The sequence below is a fragment of the Copadichromis virginalis genome, linkage group LG13 (assembly GCF_057382275.1).
Source record: "Copadichromis virginalis isolate Kocher_CV1m ecotype Utaka linkage group LG13, C_Virginalis_male_GT1.1, whole genome shotgun sequence".
Classification (NCBI taxonomy): Eukaryota; Metazoa; Chordata; class Actinopteri; order Cichliformes; family Cichlidae; genus Copadichromis; species Copadichromis virginalis.
Window position 1 is genome coordinate 8,096,051 of NC_140630.1, and position 27,293 is coordinate 8,123,343.

At 38.7% G+C, this 27,293-nt stretch overlaps 1 protein-coding gene across 1 annotated transcript; it reads left to right on the top strand.

The window, feature by feature from the left end:
• The first annotated feature begins 699 nt into the window (after positions 1-699).
• Positions 700-23,828, top strand: b3gnt2b (UDP-GlcNAc:betaGal beta-1,3-N-acetylglucosaminyltransferase 2b). The gene is made up of 3 exons (XM_085477104.1): positions 700-905; positions 14,949-15,093; positions 20,400-23,828. Exon 3 carries the CDS (start codon positions 20,425-20,427, stop codon positions 21,616-21,618), a length of 1,194 nt encoding a protein of 397 aa, XP_085333230.1. The 5' UTR covers positions 700-905; positions 14,949-15,093; positions 20,400-20,424; the 3' UTR covers positions 21,619-23,828.
• The last annotated feature ends 3,465 nt before the right edge of the window (positions 23,829-27,293 follow it).

Consider the following 27,293-nt stretch of genomic DNA (forward strand, 5'->3'; position numbering starts at 1 on the left):
ATATAACCAAGGCACACCTGTATTCATGAAAGAGCCTCCATATCATCTGTAATGGCATTATTAACTGAGGTTAGTTTCCAAAGTGAATTTTCTTTTTTCGGTTAAGAGTTTTACTTTAGGTTTTATTCATTTCAGTGTTAAATGTGGTATTATTGTGTGGATGCCAGAGGCAAGACTCACAGTACTGTAAATATCAAAAGTCTCAATAAACACATTATTATTATTATCATTATTATTATTGTCATTATTATTATTATTATTATTATTATTATTCCAAAAGTCTAGTTTTTATTTTTATTTTAGTTAACTAAAATGTTTAACTGATGATAATACACACAAAGAGATCACAACACTGGTTCATACCAGTTGGCTGCCTTTTTATGCTTGAATAATTCATAAGTTAGTGTTAACAAATAATAAAAACATTCCTCTTTAAATGATCAGGGCACCAAAAAGGTTGAAAAAGCAGCCAGAGACCTTCAGAAAACCTCCGGAACTATTGCTCAACAGCACTTCAAAATATTACAGGAAAGTCTGGTTCCCTGGAATTAAAGCTCGAAGAATTACTGTCGCCTAACCGGTTTCTACTCGTCAAGGTCTCTTTATGATGACGCCTTGACAATTTCAGCCTTTTAATAATGGAATAGCCTTTATAAATCGCGCGCTAGGTGACGTCACTGTACAGGGCGTGATCTGGGAGGTGCCGCGACCGCGAGTGCAGTCACAATTGAGACGGTTAAAAAATAGACCAGTCGCGATAAGCAGCAGATCTCGGCTGTTAGCGGAGGGAAAACACGGGAGGTCCTCGGTAAACAGACGACGATTAGCCACCGGAAACGGCACGTGATGGATTTATTTCACTATTTCGCCGCTGTCGGAGTGTCTCTAGGCTGACTGCCAAGCAAGTGAGTTCAACCGAGTTTATTTTTTCCCACCTGTCCGGAGTAACAGTCATATCGAGTAACTGAACTAGATCCTCATAGTAAGTTAACCGACCCAGTAAGTTTCCAGGAAAGTCCGAGTTACTCGGGGAACAGGACTGTACATGAAAAGTGCTTGTTCCTTTTCAGGAAAACTCAAGAAAGAAACCAGAAACGCAGTAGGAAGAACAGACTATGACAAGACGTAGTGCCGTGGCATTTGTAAAGCAGTACTATCTTTAAAAATACAGCATTATTCTGCTTTAGGGCTAAATGACTAACCTTAATGAATTAATGGACTTACCTGTTTCGGGGTTAAATGCAGTAAATATTTAAGCTGCCTATCAAATATAAAGATGTGTTTATGATTAACAATAACTTGAGCGAGACTGAAAGCACTTCGGGCACTTGGAAGTGACTGAATCAAAAACTAAAGTAAGACATTTTTGTAGCTATTCTCAATCAAAAAGTGTCACATCGAATGCAGGGGTGTCAAAACATGTGGCCGGGGTGGACTACCCAGTTAAGTCTCGACCACTAAATAGGGTTAAAATCCAAAATGCATTTTCATTCTTGGTGAGCTGTGCCAGCAATCTCTGGGAGTGAAAATGTCTGGGAAGTTAAAAAAAAAATCTTTACAGATTCCAGCATGTTGTTTAAACCTTAAAGATGGAAATGTTTGTCAATATTTATTTTATTAGCCATATATAGCCAAGTTTAAGCAGTAAAATCACTGCATAATAATCAACATAGAAAAAGTTCAATAATCTTTCTTGCTGACCATCCTAAGATGCCCTGAAAATAAGTCGCATATCACTGTAAACACATTCTTCCCTTATTCTAACTTCAAAATAGGAATGAATAAAAAATTCAAAAATGTGTTTAATTGTACTGCAATGCATTTCATTTAGGAACTGGAGTAAATAGGACCTAATTTGAGCCTTTAAGCCTATGAATGTGAAAATACGGAGATACACTGTTGAAATTTCACAAACATGTAGGTTATCATTAAGTGATTAAACAAGTGATCCACTTATGATCAACTAGGGCTGTATGTACCCTTGAGTTAAAAATGAGCTTGACCTCCCTGCTTTGGACATATAAACAATCTGTAAAAGTAGCACAGAGGAAAGTTAGTTTTAAACTTGGTGTTAATGTTAAACCTGGACAAACAAGTTCCCAATATAACTGTCTGTTCTTTCTTCTCTGTCTGTTCTCTGCCTTTTTTTGCTGTGTATGCACTTCATGATCAAATTTCTGAATCACACGAGCAACATTTTCCAAGGGTTTTTCTGCACAGATGTGTGTGCGTCAGCCCTGTACCAGTGCTATGTTTAGACAGAAACATCCAAACCACACTTAGGATGAGCATTGCTTATCAGTCATGGTGAAGTTTCTGACTGGTCTGTTATGGAATTACGAATACAAAGTGGATAAAATGAATGTAAAGGCGCCAAAATTAACAGTATTAGTTTTAATATGTTGTTAAAATTACATCTGTCCAGTCTATGATATTTATTTGAAATTGCTGTACTATAGATCAGGGGTGTAGCCCATACTGATTTGGATACAGTAAGAAAAATAAAAAGGGACTCAAAAGGTCAACAGAAACATGGTGCAGAAACGTGTCTAATCAATTCATTTTGGTAGAGCTGATATTTTCTCTTAGAAAATGTACATTTTTCTACGACAGTGTGCTGTACAATTCATCTAAATTCTGTATCAGCATTAAAGTATACATGAAATGTAATCATTCACAGATATAAATGTGACAAGTGAAAAGCCAGCCAAAGAAAAATACAGAGAATCCCAGGTGTGTACAAAAACAGCCAAACTTTCCAATGTTATCAGTGTTTGTTATCTTGGCTTCATTGTCTGAAAATATATCTCTAAAAACATAGTCTGACAATTTCAGTTTATTATACAGTCATTCATCTTTAAGCTCCAAATAGACAGCACCCTGTTTTTGACCACACACCTGAGGGAGCAACCTGGCCAGTCAACCAGCAAATTTTACCCCCTTAGTGTCCCTTAGTGACTTTTCCAACTTTGGCCTGTGACGATAATGCTGTGTGAATTGTGATTGATTAATGGTTTCGCATAAACCTAGTTTAATCATTCATGAATGAGATACTATCGTAGCTAGCTGCACTGAGTAGGAGATTCTCTGTATCTCATTGTACAAGTGTATAGTGACAGTAAAAGGCGTTCTATACAAGTGACTGTTTATTAATTATTTACTAAATCACAATAATTCCAAAAATGGACACAGTGTGACATCTTAAAGTTAAAAGGTTTAAATGGCCCAATGGCCGTGAAGATCCGCTTGGTAAAGTAAATCCATTGGGTATCTTTGTTGGCCTTCAGACAGCAATTCTGACAGCTAAAGAACCAAACGCAGGGCTCGCAAAATCGCTAGCCCGACGTCCCGGAGCTAGCAACATCTCCGGTCGGGCAACCAAAATCTATCTCAGCCCTGCCCGTTGGGTTATCATATAGCCCGAAAAAAAAGTTCATAAAGATAAACAGAAAAAAAAAAAATTTTAATATATTTTTTGTACCTTTTCTAACCTAGTTTTTGGCTGCTGCAGAACATAATATGAATAACCGCAAAGACACATTCATTAATACAAATGACCTTTGTATCTGAGTGAGACTGTTTTTTGTTTGTGTTGCTAAGTCGGTCTTTAATACCATCACCGTACAGACATGCATCACTGAGGGAAGAAAAGCTCTGCTAATATTTACTATTTATTAACACATTTTTGTACAGCAGTGTTTCTCACACAGGCTTTATTTTGGAGGCCACTGAAGTGTATCTTAAAATTTATTTTAATTATTTCATTTGTTTCAGTGGAGAAAATTGCATTCAGTTGTACTGTGTGTAAGTCCTCATTCTCCCCATTCAAACAGCACCTCATCTTCTTTATGTTTTCCTACTTGTAGGCTGATCAGGTTGATATTTTGGCAGGCCCCAGGCCTTCATCCAGTAGTTTAAAAAGGTCCTACTCCACCATTTTGGTGGAATATCGATTGCAGGCTTCTGTAACACTAAGGAGTTCAATACAGTGGAGCTGGAGACCATCCACGGGTTACGAAGCTTAATAGACAGATAGCTAACTACTTAAGAAAGTGTGAGGGTACCTCCTTTAGTATATGTGTCCTCCGCAAGTAACAGCTTTCATTGTTTCTCTGTGGAGGGTGAGGAACTGTTACGGTTTCCTTTTAGGTGTTTGGGCTTCATCCCATGTGCACTATAGATAGCCACACATGACTATTGTTTTCAGTTTTTTTGCACTGTTGTGAAATATAACAGAAGGTTGTTTTGAGTTTATTATAGTTTCTTCCAGTGGCTATTTGCATAAATGGCCAATTAAAAGGATACTTCTTTTCATGTCTACTCCGGAGCAGGAAGTGAACAAACTCAAGTGTCCTTTTAATTGAAGGCTTGTGACCTTGACCCTAGATTAATGTGTCGCCTCATCTAATCCATACCACCCAAATTCTTCATTAATATTCCAGACATCATGGGTAGTAAGCAAATTAGTGGCTCAAGGAACATGGAAAGGAGTGAGGGTTATTTACTTTAGGCTTGATGTTACTTAAGGGTTTCTTCCTCATATACTACAGTGGAGAGAGTTCACACAAGTACAGAAGTACATTTGCTGCATATGCTGCTTTTTTGCTCTGAGTTGAATTCATACATTTGGCTTTTCAGCCGTCTTCCTCTTGTTTCAAGGTCATTAATTTAAGCACATCCTGAAACTGGAGATCTGGCAATACCCAGGGGTGGTGCTAATTATGGTGGCATCCCAATAGATCTGTACTATAACCACATTATCGTTAACACAGAAATCTGCAAGGCCCCATTTAGACAGCCAGTCACACAGCCTGATCAGCTATACAGCTTAATGTTCACTTAGCAAAGCTACATGCACAGCACACACACTGTAGGTTTGTTACACTGCTTATCCCCAGAAGAAGTCTTTGGGGCGCGTGTGCCCATGTACAGTGAATGCAGTGTATATTTTCTGTTGTTTAATAAGGTATTTCTCTACATCCTCTAAACGATGGTATTGTTTATAAATTATTAAATGAAAACCAAATGTAGAAACTGTTTTTAAAAAATTCTTACAGTGATGGTGATTTTCTTTGGTTCTAAAATCTCTTTGGGTGCCAAAAACTTCTCTATATAGAAAAAAGCTGTGTTATTATGCAGCTCAATAGATAAGAAGCCTACAAAAAGTAATAAAAACAATCTAATTAATTCAGCTTACTGTAAACCACCTTTAGACAGTCATGGAGCCTGAATTACAACATTGCATTCAAACAGAAATATTGTTCTACTTTCTATTAATTACCATCAGTTTTTATTAATATTATCACCTTACTGTCAACACTTGAACCCAAACTGTGAATATAAATATTTGGCCTGTTCACGTAGTTTCTCTAAATGTTGTTCATTTGTTTGCTACCCAACGGTGTTAACATTGTTCTTTCTCAAATATTCATGATCACATCCAACACCCAGAGAGTTTGGGGGAGTTCTTTGTTTCTCTTTGGTTTAGTTTCTTACACGCTATAAAGCTTGTAACTTGGCAGTAATGCCAAGATGTGTGCATAAGTGACCACAGTCACTTATGCACACAACCACGTGTTTCAGTTTCTGAACATCAAAAGCAAACCTTTCGTGGGCATTGTTTGCTCAACAGAAGTTAGTAATTTTGTTCTCAGTTATTCAAATGATTTTATATGAAGGTCAACATAACACCACCAGTAAGCTCTTCTTTTAAATGGGGAAAAATGTATTTATAAAGTTTTAGTTAGTTCACTATACAACAGAATTTCTTTTACATTAAAAAAATAAATAAATCTGGTTCCACCTCCCCAAATAAACCTCAGCATTGCTGTGATTAAAAATGTTTGTACACATGTTTACTCATTATTTAATAAACATCTAGCAATGACTATATATATATATATATATATATATATATATATATATATATATATATATATATATATATATATATATATATATATATATATATATATATATATATATATATATATATATATATATATATATATATAAAATATTTTTTATAGGGGGGGTGTACACATTCCAAAGTAAAAGTAAAATATTTTTTCATTGTCTTGTCAATTTGGTAAATATATCTTTGCATGATTTTGGGGTGATTCTTAGCGTGATTGTACATTAACTGCCTCCATGAAAGGCTTGTATTGTAAAATGTATTCTGAAATTACTCTTAATATCGTGATAATTAAACGGACTAATGAAGAAACCAGACACTGAAGCTAAACGGAAATGGGCAAATTCAAGTGAACTGAAAACAAAAACAAATCAAGGGAAATCAAAAGCCTTATGCAAAACTGTGCTTTTTGAGCTTGGGAAAAACCTTGAACATCTTTTGCCAGGAAAAAGAGTTCTAAATTACAATTAACATTGTTCACATGTGGCAAAGTATAAGGAGCCGAACAGGTAAAACAGTACCTTTATAACATTTGTCTGGAATTTCATTCCTTTTTTTCTATTTATATATTGGACCCACAACAGGGATCAACTCACGGTGGAGTGAGCCATAAAGTCAGTCATACAGTGGCAGAGCAGCTCAGATCTCTCTGCGCATCCAGGCTCAACTTGTCTGACTTTTTGTATTCTGCACAAGACTGTCAAAATCAAACACACAAGCCTCTTCTCCTTTTCCTTACATCAGCCTCAAAACGGAACCTTTCAATGTTAGCCCCGTTAAACCGCAAAGGTTGAGACATACTGCTCAAACAGAGATTCCGGAATGGCTGCTTGTTCAACTTTTTGTCACATGAAACGGAGTCGTTTCACAATACCAGGGTTTCTTAATCACTAATATGAAGAGATGTGCATTTGCACACAAGTTAGCACCAGCTATAAATTGCTTTGCTGCCGCTGTTTCCCAAGATCCATTAAAAACAGCTTACTGAGTAGACAGAATTAATCCATAATGTTACAGTCCGTGGTCGCTCCAGAATATGGCAAATACATCAGTGGGCTTAAAAAGACATTAATGATAATGGGAGGAAAACTAAAGTGATGCCAGTATAATAGCCAGGACACTCACAGAACTGCCTAATGTAAGTGATGACTTGCAGGATGATGGCACACTGAGGAAACTAAAGACAGCATTTCTGACTGAGTTGTACTACTTTGTCTTTATCTGGGTCCTACGTTTATGCTGTCAATAGTACTCTAAAAGAAGCCGAGCCATTTTACGAAGTTAAAGTTTAGACTGCTTTGTATCCTTGGCTTTATTTGTATATGAAAACCACCTGGAGAAAGTTTGAAGGTGCGTTTTCATTTCATTTCATGTCATTTCATTTATTTATTTATTTCACACTTGGTTCAACAGTTTTAACAGTTTTGTCCTTTCATACACACAAACCATGCTTTTTCTCAGTATAACACTGTAACAATGCGTGAAAAGGAGCAGGAAGAAGAAAATATTCTTATTAAACCCTGCCCCCATCTGCAATCCAACTAATAACCAAGGAACACACTAACATTTATCTCCAGATCCTAACGCACACCAAACATCAAATTTACAATCAGCAATATACCACTTCATATAATAACAAGGAGAAAAAATAAGTAAATAGAATAAAATAAGGCGAGAGAAAGCGTGAGAGAGGGGAAAAAAAAAAAAAAACCTTCTTCAATTAACTCCAATTTGGTTCATATTCTTCATATTGAATTATTGTTTTAGACATGTTAGACTTTTTAAAACAATGTAAATTTGTACAGTTCTTTAGATTATAATGAGAGTTCCACAGTCGTATACCCCTAACTGTTGGACTCATTAATCTTTGTGTAGTCCTAGTTAGTTGATCCTTAAAATGAAATTTCCTTCTGCTGTCTTCACCCCCCGAACACATTGAAAAGAAACTTTGTAACGTGAAAGGCAAAGTATTATTTTTAGCCTTAAACATAATTAATAGTGTCTGTAGTTTCACTAAATCTCCTAATTTTAAAACTTACTGTTGAACTGTTGAAGTTAATGGTTCACAACATAGTTCTTGTTGATGGTTTATAGTTGTCCGCTTTTAAAAGTAAAGATTTTGATGCCCACTTTTTTAGCAAAAGAAATTCACCGATTTTTAAGTTGTTGTTTTTTGTAAGTAGGGTTTAATTTACTGAAGGTTAGAGTAATACTTTATTAAACTGATAAAAGATCATTGGAAAATGTATCATCTTCTCCACTTACGCATGTAAGTTCATATTATAAGCTGTTACTTTCAATGGAAATGTGAATTGTTGCATCCTTAATGAGTCATCTTGTTACTGTTGTATTCCCCTGTTCCATTAAGTCTTTGTCATGAGGTAGCTTTTAGCGGTCTGGTAACAGGAACACTGGAGTTGGGCAACATATGAGTGGTCAACAACTCACACAAACTCAAAATAAAAAAGATAATGGAAACTAAATTGTCAGTGGCTATTTTGTCACCCAATTAATTTACAAGCATTGTTTCTTGGTGAATCTTGTGGAAAATCTAAACTATTATTAAAAATGCTCAATAATAAAACACTTAGAAATGTGAAAACATCAGTTCCCTTTTGACAACAGTCATTGTGTGAACCATTGTCTTTGTGCTTCTTGTCTTTGCCACATAACCACTTCCTGGCCTCAGTTCCTAAGAATCTGTATCCATTTAGCCATTCATAGTAACTATGTAGATGCAATGCCAGCTATAGGAGTTCGCTAATGCACAAGAACCAGACAGATATTTTCAAGTTGAGACCACATGGCTTGTCATTTGTATTGTTTCTAGGTGGATTTAAGGTCTTCCATATATTTCAAAGTAGGTTCGATATCACAGGTCATTCAAGGATTCCAGCCTAATGATGTCTGAGTTATGGACTTTCTCCCTTATTTAATTATACATGGAAAACTATAATCTTGTTATCATAATGTGATTCTGATCTCGTCTGACATAAAGAAAAGTTGTGCACGCACAATGCAATAGCTTCAAAAAGATTTTTTAGCAAAAAAGCATGCAGCTCACCATGTCATGTTAGGAGCCTGAGAAGTATACATGGTGAGGTGGTTGTGGCTGTGCTGGCACGCACATAATAACATGGGTTAAATAGTGACTTTAATAAAACTATCAGGGGATGAAAAGAAGGGTAGATTCATAAGAAAACCTTGAGATATTGGTGGTGTTTAATTATGTGTAATGTAGAGTTAAAGCTAAAGCTTAGCAGTCATCTGAATCCATACACGCTTTCTTCACAATTTAAATGTGCAGGTGCAAAATTACTCGTTTTTATCGTCTTCCTCGGGAGATGTGATAACATTGTCACTTGATCAGCTTAAAGAGTCCATTTCCTTTCTTGCTGCATTAGCATCAGATGCATAATTTCTGTAAACAAAGCTACCATTTAGGTTTTTTTCTTACTGGCAAACACTTTCTAGGATGTCTCACTTCATTTTTACAAGCTTTATAATGTTTAAGATGTACACTATAATCCCTTGAGACAGAGATCTTCGGTTAATCTCTTTGTTTTTCTCAAGGAGTTCCTGTCATTATTTGCAATTAGCCTTTCAGTGGAAACATGGCTATCTGTCATAGTTGCAGGGAGGGTCTTGTCAATGCATTTCTCTAAAGACTGGAAGTTCATGATTCGTTTTGCAGAGTGCACTTCATCTTTGCTCATCAGGTCACACTGGAGTGACACTACCTAAGTTCAGTGTGTGCTGAGTGTGAGCAAATGACTAGCAGGTGGCCTAAGTGTAGCCAGGGTCACAAGTATTTGTTGATAATGAGAAATTCCAGTCTATTTTAAGTTCCAGTGCTATTGTGAGGCAGTGAATGTCTCTCCTTTCCCCATCACTATACTGTAGCTTAGAAATGGTCACTTTAGCATTACTAGGAGGAAAAAAAGAACATTTCCTCAGGTTGTTTTGAGAATAAATGTGCAGAGCTTGAGAGCTGTTCTTCGCCCCGTAGAACCCACCCCATAGCCATATTTGGATAAGGAAATTAGTGTTCCTGATATTACTTCAGTTTTTGGGCTTTTGTTATTTTAGGACCAACACAGAGATCAGAACCAACAAATAAAATTAGGAGACTGTCTCACATCAATGGAAAATTCTGAGAAGGAGCCATGACATTTGGTGGATATATTCCAGCTCAGACAGTCCCTCTTTAAGTTGCAGCCTTCAGGCTATTTATGGCCCTCCTCTCTTTGCACCGTGTCCCCATTAGACCCACATTTTTCGTACAGTAATATCTTAGTCTTGTATGAAGTATTACTCCCCAAAAAATTATCTTTGGTAGTTTCAACCTACAAAGGTGAAGAGAGTCTGCTCAACAATTTACAATCCATGGATAATGATGATTCATATACAAAGGTAATTCAAAGTGCTTTTATAATGCATTACAATGTCAGAGAGATAAAAGGAAATGATGAACTTCTAGATGCATACTGTCAAAATGTACTTGAGATGATCCTGACTGGGGACAGGCAGTAATCCTCTTGTTGAGTATCATCAGTAATTATCATGCTTTATTTATATAACCCAAGATTCATTTTGTATAGCTTCATGGGACATTTGTTTAAACAAAAATCTGTGACAGTGTTCCAGTCAGATCCATTTTTAGCTTGGTATGGGTGGCTGTTGCGTTCCTTTCCTTGACTTTTATTGTTGTTGAATTTATTAAGCAGACCACAGAGAGGTAAATCAAGAACAGTGGCTCTGTCACCTCAAATCATTAACAGGTTTTCTGCTCAGTTTCTTTATGTGGTGGAAAAACTGTTTTTGATCCAGAGGATGCTGAAAACTCCACTCGCTCTAGAAGGAAAAACTTAAAACTGGGACCTGCCCATTGCTTTGCCAGTTTTCACTGCGATGCATTGCCACTGGTAACACCCACAGAGGAAATCGTTAAATGTGAAACCAAAATATCGTAAGTGGTGCCAGAGACGAGACGTTTTACCTTCAGCATAAACACTGGTCAAAAAAATTAAAGGGAAGTTGCAATAAATATTCGTCCCTTAAGTCAGGTGCATGCTCCTCTAAATGGTTAGACTCTTTATCTTTAATTTTTTTTTAGCCTTTATCAATTGAAGGTTGAACTTTGTCCACAGACCTGACGTGGCCTGTGGAGGAGACTTATCTGTTATCACTCGCACACAGCAGTTAGCAGCCTGAGCCTTTTAGGCTTCTCTGCCCTGCTGACCTGTTTCACACAACTTTGGGAGGGTTGCAACCGTGAGTGTGTAGGACATGTGTGCTGCAACCGTGAGTGTGTAGGACATGTGTTCTGCAACCGTGAGTGTGTAGGACATGTGTGCTAACCAGACCTGCTGCAAAACAAGCCCACAAATATCAACCAGCTAGTGAAGAGGATGTCCTAGATACATTTTCTGTTTTTGAGTTCCTAAAAATGATGAAGTTTTACGTTGAGAAGGGCGTGGCTGATCAGTGGAGCTTCATTAGTTGTGCATTCATCTGAATAGTAATGGCAGTTAACGTTGCTTTAACCTCACTGTTAAAAATGTAATTAGTGTTTTCATCTGCAGTTAGTACGAAAAGCCTAGCGGCAGTAAAATGAGACAGAAGTGATTGGAGATGTCAGCTTCAGCGGGGTCAGACAGGTCCTTAAAGTAAAAAGAGGTGTGTTGATTTTTCACTTTTGAAATTTGTGTTGCCTTTTTCAGCATTTTAGAGACTCGTGAAATTTCCAGAGCTGCAAAAATATGTTTTATGTCCATTTTAGATGCCCTCCAAGACTCACAATCTAAACCCAAAAATGTGTTTGTTTGTTTTTCACTAGAGGTTTCTGTAATTAATTTTTAGCATTAACATCGTGGTCTATATAATGTTTTAAATAGGAAAACTGCACAGTTTTCTTTTGCATTGTTCACTTGCATTGTAGTTTTGTTTTGGGAGGTTTTTTTTGTTTTTTGCCCAACAAACTGTTGTTATTTAGTCTTAAATAACTTATGTACAGGAGCATATGCAGGAAAGAAAAGAGGAAAGTTTCTCAGCATGGTCAAACAAACACAATGGAAAGCATGAGAAGCAACGGAAATGGAACAAAGCCAGGCGTTCCTTTCGATGATTAACTCCATTTTAATTGTTTGGCCATCCTCCGGTGGCTTTTTCAGTTTGTTTCGTTAAGAGGTTGCCTATGCTTGCTATCTGCTGTCCTCTCATATCTAACCAGCACACACAGGCAGTTTAATGATTAACAAAACCCAGTCATGTTTATATAAAACGAGCTTTCTACATCAGTCTTTTGCAAAAGCATTAGATTATTATTGCGTGTGTGTGTGTTTGTGTTTCACTTTTCTCTTTATATTTATATCTTTCTTTCTGTTTGTGAGAGATTTATCTAACAAAAACAAACTGTACAAGTTTATTTAAGATCCTGCTAGTTGCTCCCATACACAATTTAAAGTCAAAATGCTTTGAGAGATGATTTTATGCAGACATCCACGCAACGGCATGTCTGTGTAAGGAGGAGAAGCTCAGATTTAAGGACTCTTAAGAAGGAAAAGTACCTTGGGTAAGCTCAAATATTAGTAAGCAAACAAATCTCTAAAACTGAAAATAAGTATTAGTCCTGAACAGCACAAAGTCTAGTTTCTGTGGAGAGAAGAGCTCTGTTAAATACAGCAACCCCTCCTGTCTTTCGGTGAGATGGTGATAATAGTCTGCACTGTGTTTCATGAATGTGAAGTCTGCTTCATGGCTTTGCTGTCAGTCAGATGTTTACCTGCACTTGAGTGACCAGCCTCCAGAGTTTTGTGGCAGTAACTAAATTTTTATGGAATTTAAACATTAAGGATTGACAATTGAGGTAGGAGGGTCATGGTGTGTGTCTGTATGCGATTATAGAAGTAGAGTGTGTGTATATGGTGCTGAAAGTGTGCAAAAAAAGTATTGTAAAAATTACTAACTTAACAAACATGTCAGTATGTCATCAGCGCATGAAAGGATCTGACATGTCAGCTGGACAAAATAATTGGATATTCTTTTAAGTTAATAAACTATGTTGTTTGTTTTGCTTAGTGAGATGTTATCCTTTTTCTTTTAGCTGCAGCAAATTTAAAAATATTAGACAAATGTGTAAGTGTGATTAGCCTCTAGGCAAACTGTATATCAGATAAACTCAGGCTCAGACTGTATACATTTAATTTATCACTTTACTGAATATATGGGAAAGTCAGATTATCATAAAATTTCCTGCAACATAGAGGGGAATAAAATATAAAGTTGCTTCTAAAACCATTTCTTGATTGGTGCTCAGAGAAAAATGCAAACATTTCTGTCTAAGAAAATAAATAAATAAATACATTTAGCGCCTCACTGGTCTCTTATCTGGAACATAACCTACACCGGAGCAGAGAGGTGTGCTACAAAGTTAAATGGGTTAGCAAGCTTAAACCCACTGTTCTTTTTTACCTCGCTAGATCGTTATGGCAACTTGTTCTGAACACATAACCTGGTCAGGATCAGGTTATGTTCAAAGTTTAAACATTAGCTAGAGACACCACATACTCACTGATTTGTTTTTTGTTTTTGTTTTTAATTTACGGTCTGCTCTAAGTGTAATAGACATTATCTGCTGCTATACGAAAAAGTCCCACATGCAGTCTGTTCAGTCATGTGTTACAAACACCAGTGAATGTAGTTCAGTCATAAAGTTACAAGGATGCAGACTGTGCGTCACATTGTCACGGGAGATCGGTTCAGTTGGTGATGCAGAAAATGTCTTAATGTTTTCTGCTTGATCTGTTTCTCTGACACTTCTGGAACCGCAGCTAATAGAACACAGATTAGAAAATTCCTCTGCTTGATTTTTGAATCACTCAGCATTTATAGACGTCAAATCACAAGACTTCAGAAGACTTTGTCCTGTCTGTATCTATCATCTGTTCCTTTTGATAATGTCTGATTGACGCTCAGTTGGTAAATTTTTAAAACCATTGTCATGATACCAAATCTCTCTGGCGCCTAAGTTTGTGAATGCAATAACTCGAGAACACGGCAACATAGGAACTTCAAATTGATACCATAGGTGTGCTCCTTAAAAATATCAAATGAGTTTGAATCTCAGTGATCTTGGCGTAAAGGTCAAAGGTTTTCTGAAACTCTTGTGAATGCAAAAACTTGAGAAAAGGGTGACATAGGATGTTGAAATCGATAATATAAGTGTGTCTGCTAGGAGCCTGAGAGGTAGCACAGGAAGTGGCCAGTATTTTTGGTTTTTGTCAAGTCAGCTAACACAAAGAAACCCTGGCTATGTTGATCATGAGTGGCAGCGCACTTCTTCTAAATAGGTTTGCAGCATAACCTGCCATAGCACTATACCGTGTTAAGAAGTGAACCACTTTTTGTACCACTGGGCAATCAGAGTGCCATGTTTATATGCAGCATGAAGTTAGGATCTGCATTTCAAGTAAGAATACTGTACACGGGGAATTACTTATTGTTGTACTAAGAAAGCACTCCCTCTGGAAACCAGCTCTGTTACTTTCACATAGATTTAGTCGACACATTTTGTCCTGTGGTACCTGTCAGGAAAATTCTTAACTTAAAAATAAAAAAAATGAAAACCGTGAAAAGATACAAAAATAAATCATAGTAATGATTGAACCTCCCTGAAGTGAAATTTAATGAAACCAAGTTCTGTTTTACTGTGAATTTTGACACCAGGGTTTTAATTTCATTAACAGCAAATCTACATCTGTTCCAAATATCACACATAAAACTGTATTTTATTATTAAAAGCTGTATACACCCTCCCACCCAATCATGACTGCTCACAGAGGTCAGACTTCACCAGTTCTTCTACTAGAAACACTAATAAAGATATATTTATCATTTTGTATTTAAATCAGGGTTATTGGTTCTTTCTTTAAGAAGCACGCTTTCAGTATATAAAATTAGAACTGATGTCTTTTTTGTCCTCATGCTCTCTTCCTCAATATTGACATCTGGGTTCTTTCTCTCTCATTTGCAGATTCAGTCTTTTCTCTGCCTCCTCCCCTTCCCGATCCCTTTTCCCCATTGGCTGTTGTCCCCAGACAGTGCACAAAAGTATGGGGTAAAAGTGCTGAGGAGACACCAGGAGAACAAGAGCTGAAGAGGCCCACTCACCTGCACAGGTAAGATCACACAATGTGCGTCGTTGGAAATGTTTTGAATAGGCAGTGCATCTCTTGACATGTCGGTCACATTAAGACTCTCATTTAGATCTGTATAGCTATATTCTGTTATGTTTACACATGAAGTTTAAGGTTTTAGGAAGGTGCATTGTTCATCGGTTCTCTCCACAGTATAGTATTTAAAGCCATCTAAACATAATCATGAAAGCTATTAAGGTCCACTAAGAAGCGTACAAACCCAGCCCTTCAAGCTGCCATTGTTCTGTAGTGTCTCACACCCATCCCCCACTCAGGTGGGATGGCTTACCTCAGTGAACCTTTTTATCAGGTGGAAGCCACACTGGTCAAACACAGTCTAGTGTTGTCTGGTAAATTACTGACCTCATCACAATCCCACAGACCTGTTTGTTACCCGACACCATATGGTGTCACCACAAGCTTCATGATAGATAAACATAAAGTTAATGAATAATGGAGAGAGGTTTAAAAGCGGATCAGATAATTATGTTACAAACTACACCAAAGTGCCCATAGACAACCTACGCAGATACAGGAAGAACATGTAAAGTACACACAGAGAGGTCTTGTCCCGATGGTGGCAAATTGTATCTATATGGAATAAAAAAATCAAAAATAGATTACATGCTATTGTTTCAGTGTATAATGTATAGTCCTTTAACCCCCCAAAAATCCTAATCATACCACAAAGGTTTTTAATAGGCATCTTTTGATGGTTGACTTGAATCAAAGTAGTCAAGTGTATCTGTGTAAAAGAAGCCTGACTGTCTTGGAATCCGTTATCTAAATAAAGTATAATTATCTTTTATCTTTAAAGCCAAGTCAGACGAATTCTGCAAAAGAAGAGCCATAAAGGTTTATTGTGAGCAATAAAAGTGCCACTGCGGATGTTTGCAGACTGCTTTTTGACATTGCGTTTCTTCATCTCTGCCTGAACCGTTATCATGCTCCATTGCTGTCTTTTACCACAGTGAGACTATTTCTTATTATTAGTTTATTAATAATTCGACTTTTTTTCCTCATTCTGTGTGGATTCTGCATACAGTCGGTTTAAGAAAAAATACAATAAAACTTTCTGTCCACTTATTTTGTAATTTTTAGGAGTACTTTGCACCATAACAAGTATAGGTGTGCACTGCTTCCTGTGATGACAGGATGTGACTCATACTGTCTTTTCTTGGGGCACTGCTTATGTTCTGGATCTAAATGTGTTTTTGCATATCCTTAAAATGAGGGTCCATTTAAAAATAATACATTGATGAGGTTTTATGAGGTAACTAGATCTAGTTAGATTAATCAAATCAAGAAGGCCATCAGTCAGTTGTGTTCACTTGCAGACAGCTTTCCAGCATACTTGGTGGGGCCAGACAATTGAATTCAGTTGCTTCCAGTTATTATGAAACATGATAACGGTGACTTTTTTTCTATTGCTTTGAAGCTCTGATGTCTTTTTGTGTAATGAATTAAGTTCACCTCTTGCCATTGCAGCACTGCACTTTTTCCCCCGCCCCTTAATTTTCGAACTTACTTGTCCTTTAGCGTACCTATAAGTAAGCCTTTGGTCACTGAGCTCCAGAGGAAGTAAAATTCATAAGTTTTCCATGGAAGAAATGGTGGAAGAATTGTGTAACAGCTGTCTGGAGCTGATTTTTGCCTCTGATCACTCGAGGTCTCTCACACTTCCTGTGGTGAGCGTGCCCGTGTCATAGTCCAGCTTATGCCTTGCTTATACTGTGTTGCAGACATGGACACAGACATCTGGAAGGCCGACGGTCGAATAGTCATTCCTGTTATACTTTGAAGTCTGCTGCCGTAGATAGTTGATTGTAATGTAGATCGGTAGGAAGAGTCCACACAGTCCCAAAAGAACAGGCAGGCGTGGACCATTGCACCCACTGTCTGATGGGATTTAAGTCACTCAGGCCGAAGCGGACCTCAGTGGGCTCGCAGGCATGGAAAGACATATCATAATATAATGAAGACATTATGAGCCAAAACAAATTATGAGAGAGATTCTGTGTTAAACCAGAATATATGAATTATTAACCCAAAGAATCCAAAAACCTCAAGTTACATTATGAGGTTTGTTAGTCAGTAGTGTTACTGGTTGAATGAGTGTTCGAATGTGTTGTGTAAAATGAGAGAAACTGGCCAGGTGCTCCCAGTTGCACTGATTAACTCTACCTACCAGGAAACTGCAACCTAACATAGAAAAACCACAGTAGTCCCAGCAGAAGCAGGAGGGCTGTCACTTGCCAGCTGTCCTTTCAAGGCAGGCTTTATTGTCAAATGCACTCAAGTCAGGAACTAACCGTGACCAGACATCTCCACATCCTCCAGTGCCTCCACATCTTTGTTTTTCATTTAATGTATATTTCAAGATTAAGAAAATCATGTGTGAACTGATTTTAACTGTCTTTAAGCTGGAGTCAGCTCTAACAACACTGACTGAATGCAAAAGAACTGAAACTATAGCTTAAAGTTTGGTGCATGACCTTACTATGCCTAATCTGTTTTTGTGTGAGTGTCAACCACAAGTGTAGACCTTGTCTTTTTAATGCTGACAGCTAGAAGCATGATATTTGTGTGTCAAACCACCAACATGCCTTAATTGCTTCAGCTAAAATGGCCTCGATGTGAAACACTATGACTGAGTTTAATGTCTTAAACCAAATGCAGATGGTCAGCCAGACTTAGGCAGGTATGCGTGGATTTTGCTGCAGACTACTGGTGGTTAATTACAGGTCCAGAAGTTGTGGTTTCATCTACATGTTGTTTAGCTTTCTTCTTAAGAAGCCTCCCCCACCGACCCACCCACTTGTTTCCCAGAAGTGATCTTGTTTGTATGGGATGCAGAGGAAGGGAAAGCTTAATTATCCATGAGAGTAAGGGAGAAGAGGAGATTGAAGGAAAACTAGCATAAGTCCATGCTTGTCTGTTTGGTGATATAATACTGATAAGTGTGATGTATTCCTATCCTGCGTTGAGTCAGAACAAATTCAAAGGAACAGAGGAAACCTGATGGAGACGGGCAGAGTGAGGAGGAGTGAACGAGGCTCACGGAATAGAAAAAGAAGAGCAAACAGGAGTGCAGCAGTGGAGAGTTGTTGCTAGGAGGCTGAGAGAGCAACACAGTACAGAGGCAGGAAGGATCCAGGGAGCAGTTCAGATCTGTTAGCTCATCAGGCAGAGCTCGCACCGCTTTTTGAGCTGTTTACATTGATAATTGTAATGAAGATAAATAAGTCTTAATGTCCTGACTCGGCTCTCTGGGGCCAAAACCTGGTGGAAACAGGTGAAGGCAAAATTAAATTCTTGTAAGTTGTTTAGAATTAAAAACACCTACACCATCTCTAAACACACCAATGAGCAGTACCCTTACACCCAAATGTTTCTAAAAAAAAAAAGACTAAACAGTTGTCAGATACAATGAAAATCCCCAGCAACACAAACTAGTGCCTCATAACCTACCTGTGCCTGGTTAACAGCAAACAAATCCTGTGTCTTGTAATCTTTAATGCTACAACGGGATTTCCTTAAACCTAAAATATAACTCAAAGTGTCTTGTCTGTCCCAAAAGCTCTGCGATGAGATGTCTGCAGACGCAGATGAGAGGAAAGTGAAAGCAAACAGGCACCTCGGTCGTGCCAAAAAGCAGAAAAGAAGAGGCTGCGCTTGATTTTTAACAATAAATAACAGCAGCAAAAGTCTTTATCTCATTGAAATCACTGAAATTATTCGATTGGAAACAATGCTGGGGAGCGGCTTTTCTGACTGAGATGATCAAGAAGCACTTTCCCTAAATGAGCCCTAATGTCTCCCAGATGAGCAGACCCTTTTTGGCTTTCAGAGCTTGCAATCTTATATCATTATCCAGTCGTCTTTTTATTTTACTTTTAGTCTTTATGACTTCAGAGTGTTGTTAAGATTGGAAATTTGCCCAGAAGTGTGCAGCCTCACAGTGAAAACATTTACTCGGTTAGACTTTGTCACAAGTATGGTTAAGCAGTACCAAAACATGTAGTTTATCAATAACTTGATGAAAATATTGCGTTAAAGTGGCTGCTTCACTGGTCTGCAGGAAAAAGGAGAAAGTGAGGGGAACTCCAGGTAAGGACATTTTCAGAGGGGAAAGCGTGACTAAACAGAAACCTGAGGCACAGCTGAGCCTCCTGAAAGGACGGTATTGTCTGTTCAAGCTCACATGTCGTCCTCATTTCTTATTGGTTTAAGCAAAGGATACAAAAGCAGAGAGGAGGACAATGAATCCTCAAATGTTTGCCTTCCGTTAAATTGCCCTCTGGCGTAGTAAACGAGTAAACATGTTGTCAGTGGAAATGCAGGTGTATGCTGTGATTTCAGGCAGACTACCTTATCGTGCTTCATCCCGACAGTTAATGTGGTAAACTTGAACTCTCCTTACACCAAGCAGATCATTTGCTAATTGGTTTCTCATATTTAGTTTGGACTGGTCTGGACACGCAGCTTGGTAATTAGATCAGTTCAGGCTCACAGTTGTGAACGCATGCTGCATGAACACACATAAATAAAGTGAACAAAATAGCAAGGCCTGATGATTGCAGATCTAGTTAGGTAGCTCAAAGTTAAATTATCTTTGTGTCTGCCGTAGGAGGAGTATTTTTTGTTTTTAATTATTCCAAGAAAAAAAACTACCCTACCTGTGATTTGATTATGGTGATAATGGAGACATGCCACCTCATAAGTTTTACAGGAAGTTTTTAAGTGTTTTGTAAGAAATCAGTTTAACCCTCACTGGAAAGCACAGCCATCACTTCTGAGTGAACCAGCATGTTCACTCAGAAGTAACTATGACAGCCAAACAAACAAAGCATTATTATACACCATATCAGTCAACCTGTGAAAAGTCAAGTGATTCAGTGTGAAGATGACACCACTCTGCTTCAGTCTTATCAGCAGTTTGACCTCTGACCTTCTTGATCAGATCAATACGTAATCTTGCTGTTGCTTTGGATAAACAAACTATTCTGACATAGTTTTACACAACGTCTTACAACACAAACGGGGGTTTCCATGTGATCGTTTTGTCAGTGTGGTTGAGGTGTCTTCTCTTCCTTTTTCCACCCATTGTTTCTCAACAGAGGGAAGTTGTAAACCTGCTCATTTCACCATAGATAACTGTTCTCCCTCGTGCTTCCTCCTACCTGAAATTACCTGAGTGATTTGAGAATAAGGTAAAAGATGAAAACTAAAGATCAGTTTGTAGTGAAGACTAAAGTCTTTGTTTCTTCTTCTGTGTGTCTGCACAGGTGTCAGCGTGTGCGGTAATCTGTCATGGGGCTGCTGCCAAAGATGAGGCTTAAGGTTGTGGTGTCACTGACTATGGTCAACCTCTTTATCTTCATCATCATCTCGCGGAACATCAACCAAGACAAAAGTGGACATCAAAAGATTCTTATCCCTTCCAAACGCTTCTGGGCTAAAGTGGCTCCCAGCTCGGCCTACTGGAACCGCCAGCAGCAGATTCTGGACGTTCACAGCAATCACATCTTCATGACGAACCGCAGCAGCGACATCCCTGAGTGGCTCAATGACACCAGTTTGACATCCAACGTCTGTCAGCCTAACCTCAGGGTGACCACTCAGGTAAAAGATTACAACTCCCTGCTGCCCCGCTTCAAGGACTTCCTGCTTTACATGCGCTGCCGCTCCTACCCGATCATTATGGACCAGATGGATATCTGCAAGGAGCCACCGTTTCTGCTGCTGGCTGTCAAATCGCTGGTGCCTCACTTTGATCGCCGCCAGGCCATCCGCCAGTCCTGGGGAAAAGCAGGCGTATTAGCCAATCGGACAGTGGTTACCATTTTCCTCCTTGGTAACGCAACACCTGGAGACCACCACCCAGATCTGTCTGGTATGCTGCATTTTGAGAACGCCCGCCATAAAGACATCATCCAGTGGGATTTCCGTGATTCGTTTTTCAATTTGACTGTCAAAGAAGTTCTTTTCCTGGAGTGGATCCAGGCACGTTGCTCCGGCGCCCAATTCATCTTCAAAGGCGACGACGACGTCTTCGTTAACACCTACCGCATCATGGACTTTCTCAAGGGGCTCTCGGGACCCAAAGCCAAGGACCTGTTTGTGGGTGATGTGATCACGAATGCGGGGCCCCACCGAGACAAGAGGGTCAAATACTTCATACCAGAGAGCATGTATGTTGGAATCTACCCACCGTACGCAGGAGGAGGCGGCTACCTTTATTCAGGTGACATCGCCTTTCGCCTGCATAACGCATCTCAGCGCGTAGCGCTGTACCCAATAGATGACGTCTACACGGGTATGTGTCTTCGTAAGTTGGGGCTGGCCCCCGAAAAGCACAAAGGCTTCAGGACTTTTAACATAGAGGAGAAATACAGGTCGAACCCCTGCGCTTACAAGAGCTTAATGCTGGTTCACCCAAGGACCCCACAGGAGATGATCCAGATCTGGGCCTGGCTCAGTAGACCCAACCTGACCTGCCAGTGACTGCAGTCAGTCTGAAAACATGTCAGGATAGATCACAAGGAAGGCCAAAGGGCCAAATATTTTAACTTGAACTTTAAAAGTTGGCAGCTTTAAGTTAAGATATTACTACGATGTCCACACGGATCCTCTGCCTGGTTGAGCGTTGTGGCCTGAAAAAATGAGGGCGGCGCTGATTTTTCACATTTTGTATTATGGCTCTATTCCACAGAGGAGTTAACTCTGCTTAACTTTCAAAGGACCTTCACCCAAAGTGAATATCTTTGAGTTCATATATTTATATCACAGCTATTTATATGGCCTTTATGTGCTTTAACACTGTCACCTCCACCACAAAGTGTCTCAATGCTGTATTAAATAAATGAGAGCTGGAAAGTGTCTGCCTGGCACCCAAGGGTCGTTTTGGTTAAGCTATAACATGCTGGTCAGGTTATTGAAGTGAGTAAAAGCAATTGATTGCTTTCTGAACACTGAAAAACAGTAGTTCCTGCATTCCCGGTGAACACTTCCTTGTAGTCATAGCTGGAGGCTTAGATTGTGCTGCTATTTCCAACCACACTCCCAGAAGTATTTACTCACGACTCTAAAGCTCAGAGTTTTTGTTCACATCATTTCCTCAGTTTCCACTGGTGAGACTCTGCTCTCAGTCAGCCACAACATTAAACCCACCTGCTGAAATGTTTTTTTTAAAGGCCAGGTCTCTTTACCGAAGCCACCTTTGTGGTTTCTTAAAAGCAGTTCCCTTAATTGGTGTGGCTGATCAACGTTGGAGCAATTAAAATGAGACAGGGATGTCTAGCCTCGCTCTCCGCAGCTCGGCCGGTCGGGGCTCAGAGAAATCCAAATGCTGGTCTAAATCAGCTTCAGGTACAAAAAGGTTTAACAAAAGCCCAAAGTACATTTTCACAGGTGTGTCATTTCAAGCGTTCGGTGTGACGTATTTGCTATGTGCCCGTGGAAAGCGTTGAATGAGGATAAATGCTGCTTTACTGTGACCTGAGTGAGTCTAGATTCTTTAAAACAGGCTGAACACGTACATACACAAATTGTTACTTGATTAAAGTGTCCGTGGGTTTTGCAAGAGACTCTTAAGGGTTCTGTGTGTTGGTGAAAGCTTTAAAGTGTGTGTGAACTTGTGTTTTATTTAAAAGTTGATCCTTAGCTCATTGTTGTTTAGGTTCATTCACCTGACAAGAGACATCCTGCACATATTTACCTTTCCCTCGTATTTCATAAAATTCCTTCTGAGCAGTATTGTATGCACGACACGGTGAGATGCTTGACTCGCACACAGCATGAAGGGTAATGGTGTTACTTCGTCTCTGTTAGAGCTCCCCCTGCTGGTCAGGTTGGCGGCAACAAAACATTTTTTGCAAGAGCTTTGTAAACAGTGGCGATCCCACGACTCCCAAACTGCCAACCACCTGATTTATTTAAAGCATCGGCTTATTAATTATCTCTGTGTTAGTCTCTACATCCTTCGTATATCCGTTATGTGACATTTGGAAATCATCCTACAGATAATCGCACCAGGTCTCTTGTTTTTCCTCTTTTCTTTTTGAACTTCAGTATATTCATGCAGGATAAGACCAACACTAAAAAGAGAAGATAAGAACCTGAAAGATGTGTATTTCATGCTTCTGGATTATTTAATATTTCACTTGTTGTGTGCATAGCGCTGTCACTGCTGACATACATGCCGTTAATCGTTGCACTCCTCACTGTGTAGTTTCGCGGCTGCCTGAACTGTTTACATTGCTTTCTAATTGTTGCTTCAGCCTGATGATTGTCTACAGGTGTGTGGGTGTTGAATTTGTTGATTGGAAAAGGTGCACAATTTATCCAAGTTTGAACAGTCAGTGTTTTTCTGGCCTGAATGTCCCGAATGTGTCCAAGCTGGGGATCATGAAGGAAATTCAGCTGAATGTAACGAGGCCTGTGGCTGTTCCTTCATTGTGTGTTTTTTCTATTTAATCAAAGTTTATGTGGAGTATCTGTGTTGTTTTTAACCCACAGAAAGATTTTTTTTTTTTTGTGTGTGGTTTCTTTAAACTTTGGTTAATGTGAGTTCCAGACACTTTTCGCTGCCTGCACGAGTCAAAGATGATTACCAAATCTGTGCCTGATGTTTGTATGTACTGTATGTCACGCAAACTTAAATGTGATCGCTTTAACATCATGTTTCAATAAAGCTATATTTTAATGGTTTTGTAGATGCTGTTATGTGATTTTTATGGTTTCTAAGGATGTACATGAGAATTTAGAAAAATCAATCACGTCTGATTACAAAAAATCTTGATGCTTTTTAAACCTCAAGTCACTTTTTTTTTCTAATAACAAGCATTTTAAAGCAGGAGTTAACCTAAAGATACACACATGCAAAGCAAGATATACCAATATTTTTAAAAAAAAATAGTTGGGAGGATGACATCAGCGACCTTGAGGCTGAATGTGGAGGTGATAGATCTGTAATATAATACGCAGCTGATCCATGAAAGGCTGTAAAAACAAACTGTAAACGTTTAGCCAGTGCAGCTGAATCAAAACACGAGTGGTGTGTGGTCCTTTCTTGTTAATGATGTTAAACAGAAATGTGGTTTTTCGTAAGGAAGCTAAAAAAAAAACTCTCTGGGTCACAGGAGCCTGTTCCCAAAGGTACGCTGTTAAATCCAAGACTTTCAGTGAGTTCAAAGCCCAAACTGGGGAAGAAAATTAGAAACTGCTGGTCTGCTGGGATTTTCCCACACAGCCGTCTGTGTTAATGCCAGAGAAGACGGGCCTGAAACTCAAATAACTACTCGTGACATCTGAAGTGTGCAGAAGAGCATCTCTGAACCCACAACACATCAAACTTTGAAGCAGATAGGATGCAACAGCAGAACGCCACACCGTGTGCCACTACTATCAGCTAAGAACATGAAGCTGAGGCTGTAATTCACATGGGCTCCAAAACATTGAGCACTTTGACCTCTTTCCAAAACAGTTGGTCTCTGTACATTAATAATAATATCTCTGATATATTTGATTGCATACATTTAGTTTTGCAGTTTCTTGCTTGCATTAAGCTTTTAAAGTGTGCAGTTTATTCAATATTTAATAAACTACATATATATGTTCAACTTTTCATTACCAAGTATCCATATCATATCTTTTAATGTCAATGAAATGGAGGACATGATCCCCATCGCCTCACTGGTCTGTGAACAGTGGACCTCATGTTGTGAAATCTACAGATTCCTTCCTGTAAAAGGTTATTTATCTCTTTAGTTAACCTTTAAAAATTGACAAGAACACGTGGTTCAATTCAGTTGGAAAAAACAATGAAAGTCCATTCTAATGTAGTAATTGTGTCTCACCAGCAGAGGGCAGTAGCCGATCATTCTGCGGTATTTTCTCCGTGTTTGGCGCTGACATGGATTTCTGCGCAGCTTGAGAGCAAGAATGTAAACAGTGGGTCAAACAGCTGAAACAGGATGTGCGATGTCAGTTTCTCACAGAGCATTTATTGTGTCAAGGGCATCCACACTATTGAGATCCTGTTTCTCTTTATTCTTTATTCCACTATATTCTAGTTGCTTCCGTACACTTTTTGGCACTTAACTACTCCCACAGTTTTCATCCGATTTTCACCGTTCAAACTTTAAAAAATTCTGCTCTTTCTGCTAATGCCGGCTATGACTTTTGGTGTTCATAACTTTTATACTTTTTGAGATATTGAATTTTTTTTTGCAATATTTTTTGCCCATTTCTGCCATATCATCAGTGGCCTCACTGATTTTCCTTGCCGGGCTGACCTGTGTTTTAGCTCAGTGAGATGAGCGTCAGTTCTCAGACTGGGAGGCCCGGGTTCAAATCCCGCTTATGGCAACATTTCTTTCAATCAACAGTTAAACTTTTTTAACTCTTTTCAACACAAATTTAAGCTTTTTCACCCCTTTTCAGCACAATTTTCAGTTTTTTCACCACTTTTCAGCAAAAACCTCTTTTCAGCAGAATTCTGCTCATTGAACTCTTTTCAGCACAAATTCTGCTGATTGAACTCTTTTCAGAAAAATTTTCTGTTTTTTCTGCTGTTTTCAGAAAAAACCTCTTCTCAGCAAAATTCTGCTGATTGAACTCTTTTCAGCAAAATATTCAGAGTTTTCACCTCTTTTCTGCCCAAATTCTGCTTATTCACCACTTCTGAAACATTTTCAGCCTTTCCACCACTTATCAGGACAATTCTCATCAGCTTCTGCTCATTTCAGCACAATTGTCAATCTCTCCACCTCTTCTTTGAGAGAATGACTTTGGCTCAGTGACCTAAATAGCCACCCTTAGACCAGGAGGGCCAGGTTCGAATCCTGCTCAGGGCAACATTTTTTTTTCAACTTTTTCAGCTTTTTTCTGCAGACATCTTCAGCTTTAAGGCATCCACACAGCATTTTCGCAGGAAATGCAAATTTTTCTAGTTTCAGTTGTTAAGCACAGAGATGGGCACGATTAGGAACAAGAGGAGAGTTACGCTCAGTGAGCATGTGGGAAGTGTGTGTATGTTTGGGAAAAATTTAGAGGTACGTTTAAGAAATATATGCTGCAAAATTTGTTTAGCTTTTTAATGTTTTTGTGAGATTTTGCTCCTTTCTTGAATATATTCTTAGACTGTTCTTTTTCCTTTACTTACACAGTTCAGTTTTTAAACCGATTTATGACGTTTGCAGCACTGATGTGGAAACAGTTTTATTTACATTTTGCACATATCTGCATGCATATATGTAGATATGTTATAATATCTTTTTTTTTCTCTGGGTCTTCAAGTTTATTGTAGCAGAGATGATTACGCCTAACCAAAAAGATTCAGAGGCTGTACAAAGTCAGACCTTTTTGATGAAGTAAAATCCCTGCAATGATAAAAAGAAAACCCCAGCAATGACTGGCACTTGGTGACTGTAGGAAGGAGAAACTCGCTTTGAACAGGAAGAAATCAGGCTCAAGGAGGGGCAGCCATCTGCCGGGACCAGATGGGGGTGAGGTGAAAGAAGTACATGTGCTCTAAATCATCCTGAAATCAACACCCATGATAACACTATGCAGCAGTCGTCTGTTATGATAACAGGAAGTTACTGTTAAAAATTTGGAATTCTGCTTGTTTAAAACTCATTAATATAAACAGATATCTGGCATCAGCAGACCAGAAGCTCTCAGCTCTCTCTCTTTCTCTGGGATGTTTTTTTTAATTATTTATTTATTTATTTATGGACCTCTTCACTCTGAGAGAAAGAAAGAAAAAAGTTGTCAGAGACAGTCATATGCCTGAGTCGTTTTCTCCCGCATGTGTGGGAGTGTAAAAACTGTGTATGTGTGTTTTCTGCAGACAGTCGGTGCGTACTCCCAGAGCGTACTCCTTTCTGATAACAATCCAATGACCTTTTAAGGGAAAGAGATGCAGCTTTTTGGACTTCGGCTCTGTTTCCGCAGATCTTTGCCAACAGAGAGTCCAAAACCTACACAACCTCTCCAGCTTCACAGACACAGAATTCTGGCGTTTGTTAAAGTCTTCTTGGTATGTAAGTGTGAAGAAATGCTGAACAATAAACACCTGAATCCTGTTACATCAGAGCAGATTTAACTTGCTGTTGCAATAAGAACAGATCGGCCAAGCCTTCAGCCTGAAGTGTGTGCATACTTAAAAAGGCTTC